At 33.4% G+C, this 7,500-nt stretch overlaps 2 protein-coding genes across 5 annotated transcripts in view; one reads left to right on the forward strand and one right to left on the reverse strand.

Moving 5' to 3' along the window:
* Positions 1–2,423: 2,423 nt before the first annotated feature.
* On the reverse strand, positions 2,424–5,062 carry zgc:174935. Its single transcript, NM_001110407.2, has 4 exons — positions 4,467–5,062; positions 4,267–4,321; positions 3,680–3,794; positions 2,424–3,341 (listed from the first exon to the last, which is right to left on the reverse strand). The coding sequence occupies exons 1-4, from the start codon at positions 4,761–4,763 to the stop codon at positions 3,155–3,157; spliced, it is 654 nt and encodes a 217-aa protein (NP_001103877.2). The 5' UTR covers positions 4,764–5,062; the 3' UTR covers positions 2,424–3,154.
* si:dkey-87o1.2 overlaps positions 3,088–7,500 on the forward strand; it is an 8,142-nt gene continuing 3,729 nt past the window's right edge. Inside the window, exons 1-3 of one of the 4 annotated variants that reach the window (XM_068214027.2) lie at positions 3,088–4,780; positions 5,031–5,066; positions 6,725–7,022. In XM_068214027.2, the coding sequence (XP_068070128.1) occupies positions 6,726–7,022 (297 nt within the window). In that variant the 5' untranslated portion in view covers positions 3,088–4,780; positions 5,031–5,066; position 6,725. Of the gene's footprint in view, positions 5,067–5,856; positions 6,092–6,436; positions 6,529–6,724; positions 7,023–7,500 lie in introns of those variants that run through there. The other 3 variants (XM_073925359.1, NM_001326612.1, NM_001326613.1) reach the window with 3 other exon arrangements.

The raw sequence follows: 7,500 nt of genomic DNA on the forward strand, positions 1-7,500 counted from the left end.
TATATATATATATATATATATATATATATATATATATATATATATATATATATATATATATACACACACAAACATACACACACACACACACACATGGAAATAATATTTCTAAATGAGCTGTTGACATGGAATTATTTTCTTTTCAACTTGGTCCCTTTATTAATTATAAATGTTTTACACAGCGGATGCCCTTGCAGCTTCAACCCATTACTGGGAAACACCCATACGCACTCATACACTACAGACAATACACAATACTCTGAAAACAAACAAAACAATTGTTGTTGGACAATATTGTAGAGTGATGTTGCTTGGCTACTTTGCAGCTGAAAATTGGCAACAATCTTTACAAAAAAAAACAAAAACAAAAAAACAATTTGAAATGGACGTTGTTTCTTATTGATGTGTCCATGATGTGCAGGGTAGTTACCACTGTCAAACTAAAATAGGTAGTAGTAATGGCAAGTGGTGAAAAAGTACTGAAAGATCCTACTCAAGTAAAAGTTCTATTACTTGCTTAAAAATGTTGTGCAAGTAGGGTCAAAGTATCTGTTGTAAATATTACTCAAAGTATGAGTAAAAATAGACCTTTCAAAAGTACTCAAGAGTAGCGAGTCGTGAATATTACGCTGTCGAAAGCTAATGTGTTTACATATAATTTGTGAATGTGTGTAAACGTAACATTATGTAGTGCATTTAGTTTTTGCCCAGCAGCCGCACAATGACCTAAGACTTTAATATTAAGATAGATTTAGGGTGTGATGTTGGATGACCAAAATTCAATGTCTAGCCAGCGTTTAAGGACAACGTTTTTATGTCCAACAACAACGTCAAATGATTTTGATATTTGATTCATTTTAGGTTGTGTTAGAAATTCAACGTCAAGCCAACATCTTTAACCACCCCATGACGTCAAATACTGACATTTATTCATCAGGTATATATAGCAACCAAAATCCAACATCTGACAGACATCTTATAGGTAACGTCCACACAACGTCAACATGTAACATCATTAGACGTTGATATTTGGTTCATTTTAGGTTGGGCATTGGACATTGATGTCAGCCTTACATTCATTTCCAAACAAAATACAACGTCAACACGATCTTGGGGTAAAATGTTAATCTGACATTATGCTGACGTTTTGTGCCTGCTAAATGTATAAGGCCATTTTGGTCATCATACAGTAAATATCTTCTAATCAATGAGATCAATGTGTGTAAAGATTTTGGATCTTTTTGGACACTTTTAATGCTTCCAAACAGTTTGATGCAACTATACTGTAAATCGCCTATGTCTTAAGGTAGTTTATTATGCTGCAATTTGATTAGACGGGAATCTCAGGACTGATTTTTCTAATGCCCATCGACAAGAAAAAAATAAAAAGTGACAGCAGGTTGAAGGAAAGTAGTGGAGTAAAATTACCAATTCTGCACTTATAAAGTACTTAAGGGTAAGTAAAAGTACACATTTTAAAACTACTTAGTAAGTTACAATTTCTAAGAAAAACTATAAAAGTAATTTGAGTATTTTTAGTTACTTTACACCCACGGGTGATGACTAATTTTTACTTAAGTACATTTTAGGCCGTACTTCTGTACTTTTACAAATTACTTTTACATAAACGTTGAAGTACAAGTCAGCACTGCAATGTTTACCAGAGTCATTTTAAACATGAGTACTTCTGCTTGAGTAAAGGATGCGTGTACTTTTGCCATCTCTAATATTTATATATCGCGAAGTATTTATTTTATCGTCTATTTATATTTATTTAAGACAAAATTAATTAGTTATTACAAATAAATTCAAACCAAATATATCTTGAAAAAAACTCTCTCTTAAACATCCCTCTGAAAATATTTTAAAAAATAATTATTTTCACAGGAGGGCTTATAATTTTTTTAAGAAGGAATGAGTCAAACAAATAAAAAAAAATGTTAAAGTTTTTTTGCCAGTATATGTGAATTGTCAGATATATTTGGCCTTTTTTTCTGATAAAAAAAATGGCTAAGTTTAAAATTGTTACATTTGTTTGCTCTTAAAAAGATCCTATTAGCTAAAAAAAAAAAAAGCCCAATAAATCTGAAACCACACGAGGGTGAGTAAATGTTACTGTAAATGTACATTTTCATTTAGGGTGAACTACCCCATTAAGGTTTCCTTCACCATGGATGGTTCTAATGATTAGCTATCAATAATTAAATCCTGTGGCATATTTGTAAAACAATTTTTACTTTTATGTATTAATTTTATGTGGTAATTAACCTATTAAAAATTTTTAAGTCAGCTGTAAATTGTAAGATGTCTAAATAAAACATTACTTTTACATATCAATGAAACTAGTGCAAAAAAATGACAAAACTAGTTGACAAGACACAGTTTTTAAGATTTAAATAAATTAAAATGACTGCAAGCATTTACTGGAAAATAAACATTTAATTATTTATTTACATATTTAATTATTGAAGAAAACAATAAAAAGTGTCCAACCAATGTCTAACTTCATTTTAACATCAAGGTATTTCCTGCAAAAACTGAAACTAACATAAAGGAGGCTGAAGAGTAAATAACTCTTAGAATTTCTGTGTTCCATCCCAGTGAAGCATCTGATTGGTTGCACTTGTTTTTGTCAATAACTGAAGCAACAGAGTGAGGATGATTAGGAGTGACAGTAAGAGGGTCAAAGCTTTTGCATTGGTCGATACAAAAAGGGAATGTATGCGTGAGCCTAAGGGAGGGTTAAAATGTCACTGTAATGGACAAAAAAGAACAAAATTATAAAATAACAAACACAAATGAAAGAAAAGACACCTGACAGATTTTTCCTTAACAAAAATTTTTTTTATAGAAAAACAGTTTCTTTTCATTTTCATAATTTAATTGTGGGTAAAGCAGACAATTTCCTCATAAATATTTATTTGTCAGGAAAAAAAACAGGTGTATGATGTGATGTCATCAGTCAAACCTCAGATCAAAGTTTGGGTGTGCTCAGGTGAAAAACCGGAATGCTGAAGATCAACCCAAGCAAGATGTTCCAGTTTAGTTAATCTTCCTATATAATTGTCCAGTAGACGCTGATGTAGTATTGTTCTTTAAATCCCTGAAAAAACAATATATGCTCCTTTAACTTATATATTTATTTATTATTTTTTTACTCCACAGCAACATTTGGATTTTCATCAGGTTTTGGCTGATCAACTTTGGGTTCCACTGGTATTGCAGCTTTGGGTTCGTCCACTTTTGGTGCAGCTTTCGCTTCCTCTGCCTTAGGATTTTCTGCCTCTGGTCCTTTAGGCTTTGGCTCTGCATTTTGAGGGTCTTTTATTTTACACAGTTTCCTTTGAAAAAGTATTGAATAGCAATGTTAATACAATTTTGCACTTTTTTATTATTTTCTTATGTATTTGTATTTTAATAAAATGCTTTAAATATCTTATTTTAATCTAAACTCCTTTAAATACATAACCTAAAATGCTATAAAAAAAAATTCAAATCAAATACAGTATTATATCCAGCCTGAACAATGCTTTAACCCCTGACCTTTCACCTTTACATATAACACTGCAGAGAATGGCCGTTAAAAAACGATTGACACTTTCAGCAACAATTTAACCACAACTAACTTGACATACTAAGAGTACAATATCAAATTATTTTATTAAACAAATTCACTCACTTTCCCTCTTCAGACGCCTTGTCAATGTACTTGCAAAGTGTGCTATCCTGCTCCAATTGCTTATGTAGGGAATCAATTTCTGTTGTCCATTGAGACTTCACTTTCACAAACTCATCTGGGAAATACAAAAAAGGTTACATAAACTTTGAACACAATATTTTAAGCTTTGAAATTATTATTAATGGTTACGGAATAGTGCAAAATACAATGTGGTTTTCTCAAATCTACACACACATAATACATTTAAACAAATAATATAATATAATTGATTAAATCTATTATGTTTGAAAAAAATTAAAAAATGCAAAGTGTACATTAATGTCAGTGTTCAGTGCTTTTGTGCAAATTCAATATTCAAAGACAAATAATATACAGAATAAGTTTGCTATTATCCAATAATTTCTGGCTTGCATTTATTGCCTCATGTGGGCAGTATTTGCCATGTGCTTTGCAATAAATTAATCTGAGATAATGCAAGGTGAACTCCATAATTCTCTTGGTTCAATCTTTAAAAAAAAAAACACACACACATTGTATTCCCGTTTAAGAAAATAAATAAAATACAGATGTAATACATGGAAACTCACCCTGTTTATGCTTTTCCTCTGACACTGCAGCTGCTATTTCATCAGTCAATCGTTTCTGAAGAAAAAAAAATTAAAGACCATGTTACAGACCTACATTTCAGAGACATTTTTTCTATGCAATCAAAAAAAAAAAAAGACATTGTAACAATCTTAATAAAATAAATTGAAATAATAAAATACAGCTTACACATTCAACTCACCTTGTCTCCTTTACAGTTGTCAATGTCAGCCTTTTTCTTATTTACTGATGTCTTTGCTTGGTCCAGGTCTTTGGTTAGATTGTCCACCTCTGTCTTAGTCTTGTCCATTTGTGTGCTGAACTGAATCAACTGATCTTGATATTCTCCAAGCACATCTCTGGTCACTCTGAATTTAATATCTATAAATGATGCCTGTTTGCTCAGTTGCAGTTCCTGCTTACGCCTGGTATGGATGTAGCCAGCAATGCCCAGACTACACACCAGGACAAATCCCAAAAGCAAGGCAGGAAACTTCATGGTTGAGGAATCAAGAGGTAGCTGGGATTCAGAATCTGTTTCTCTCATGCAGGTGTCCAGATGATCAGAGTTACTTGTTGCAGAAACTATGCCTACCCACAAAACGGCATAATTGTAAAGCAAACGCTGTTAATTATCTCTGGTATTAACAGCAATAGATTTTTAACTATTTTGTCAGTTGATCAAGACTGTGTAATTCCTTATACCACTAAATTCGCTTTATTCCAGGTTTGCTGTGTTTTTTAAACTCTATTTCCCTGTTCACAGAAGCAGTGCTAGGAAAGAGTGGCGATGACGCTACAGGTAACATAACCACCTGTGAAAAGCCACTCCCACCTTGCAAAATCATCAAAAAGCTTAGAATGACCAAGAGGCGACACTCTAGTGTAATTTTGTAAACAGCCACTAGAGGGCGCGGCGGCCATTTTGGAATGAAAACTCCATTAGAACAACAGCATAATATAAGTCTGTAAAATAAACTATTAAAAGTGCTGATGATTGTGATAGTAAATGTTGTATTGTCCTCTTTCAGGTTATATCTCAGCTTTAATGCGCTTTTTAAATAAATAAATAAAAGACAAAGCAGCTGCTTGCCATCGCGACAGTAATGAGATCCAATGGACGGCCGATCATTTTCACTCCAAAAAGGCGGAATCCAGGGCTGTTGCTGGGCGCTGCTGTCGAAATGGAGTGTCGCCTCTTGGTCATTCTAAGCTCTTTGACTACATTAGAGATGACGTCTACATCTTCAGACGTAAGGCCGAATCATTTCCATGAATCAGTTCTTTTGAATCGTTCGTTTTAAGAATCGCACAGCTAAATTTAGCTCATGAAATGTAGGAATGTTTAACAGTTGTTGTATTTTCACTAACGTTAGTCTGAAGCAAAAATATAAGGAGACCTCAGAATTAATTCTTAGCATATTTAAATATATGTTATATATATATATATATATATATATATATATATATATATATATATATATATATATATATATATATATATATATATATATATATAAACTAGCCTAACGGCTGTCAATCATTTCGCAGCTTATGATTCGGATCTGACCAAAACGATTCCCTGTTAAATGATTCGGTCGCCGTGCGTTAAAGACCATTCATGCAGTCTGGTTCAGAAGTTAAACCGGTGTATAGACCACGTCTTGTGTGCACTCCGTTGATTATGCTGGCATATATTTAGGAAATTTTGAATATTTAGATTTAGCCACGCTTGAAATTTAAAAACAGTGCAATGAAAGACAAAATAATTTTCACGTCTGGCGAGTCAAATCTTCACAGTAGAGTAATGAAACCTCAACGGAACAGGTGAGCCAATGTGAAACATGGCTTAGCAAAAACGAGTTTCCATACCCTAACGACACGCAGTTTAAAGACGTGTTGGTTTAGACATGCAAATAAGAGGATCCTGGTCCATCCTGTTTAACCACCTTGTAATGATTCACGAATTTTGCAGCTTAAAAATGCCTCGCCTGTAATGCATAATTCCCCTTTTTTGTGGTCTTATTGAAATATAAGGTTGGACTGTACTGTTATTTTGTTTGATTAGCGCAAACAGTTAAACAAACCATGCTAATGTTATGAGCATTATATTGTTTTTCTATGTTGCTGCGCTAAAACAGAAGTGGGTGGAGAGGCTGTAAAGTTGGTCAAGGATCACAGCAACAGTATCAAGGAAGTGTTGAGTTTTTTTTTCTTCCCTCCCACACACTGGTTTGGTTAAACTTAAAAATCCAGTTGTACAGGTATGGCAGGCTTACCTGGCTCTGGCTCTAAGCATAATCTTTTCAGGAAGAGTAGGTAGTTGAATCAGTTTAGGTCAACAGCATAGACACCGTCATTAGAACTAAGTGAAAAAGAAAGAGAAATTAAAATAATTTTTTTCTCTGAGAAACACTTTTGGTTTTCTCTTCCTCACTCTTCTTACTTTTATTACCTCAGGATGAGAGCCATATCTGCAATGGTTTTCCTGGCTTTATGTGCACTGCTGATTATAATCTATCAAGCTGTACAGCAGGAGCTCAACATCCGCAACCTGAAAGCACGCATCATTGTTTCTGGCGAACAGGTGAAGTTGAAGGAAGATGGCATCATGTCAGCTAAGACAAAAGTAGAAGAGATGAACAAGAAGCTCAGTCCTCTGACTACACAGAGGGATCAACTCAAAAAACAGAGGGATGAGATTAAGAAAGGCACTGCTGAATCTGAAAAGGAACTAGGAACCTGCCAAGCTGACAAGGTAACGTAAATAATCTTAAAGTAATTGCACTCCACAGTTGTTTTTCTTTCTTTCAACACTCTGCCGTTGTACATTCTGTGAGAGTTAATGGATGGCTGATTCATTCAGCCTCAGTATTGTAACAATTCATCTATAATTTTTTTTTCTTTGCCCTCACTATCATCTGCTTGTTTTTGTTCTTTTATCTCTGATATGAGGATACTGTAGATGGCATTACATTTTTAAGATGAGTTAATTATCTCTGGTGTGCTGGCATGTTGTTTCCAATGCTGTTCAAAAGTGTTAAGTGTCTAAGAGTTATTTTAAAATACTACATTAAAACAAAATAGACTGAAAAGTGCAATGTTATGAACTTAAATGGGTTTATATTATGCTTTTTTACGTTTTGAATGTGTTAGTCAGTGTGGAGTATATGTTTGGGCATAAAAAAAAAAAAAAAAATCCACCCGAAAAATAGATATTTAGTTCTGAAGCTAAA

This window comes from Danio rerio, chromosome 16 (assembly GCF_049306965.1).
Source record: "Danio rerio strain Tuebingen ecotype United States chromosome 16, GRCz12tu, whole genome shotgun sequence".
In the NCBI taxonomy this organism is placed as follows: Eukaryota; Metazoa; Chordata; class Actinopteri; order Cypriniformes; family Danionidae; genus Danio; species Danio rerio.

Coding starts and splice junctions, on each gene's coding strand:
- zgc:174935 (NM_001110407.2), bottom strand. CDS start 4,763: ATGAAGTTTCCTGCCTTGCTTTTGGGATTTGTCCTGGTGTGTAGTCTG. Junction 4,322..4,466: donor ACAACTGTAAAGGAGACAAG/GTGAGTTGAATG, acceptor TTTTTTCTTCAG/AAACGATTGACTGATGAAAT. Junction 3,342..3,679: donor AAGGCGTCTGAAGAGGGAAA/GTGAGTGAATTT, acceptor ACTTTTTCAAAG/GAAACTGTGTAAAATAAAAG.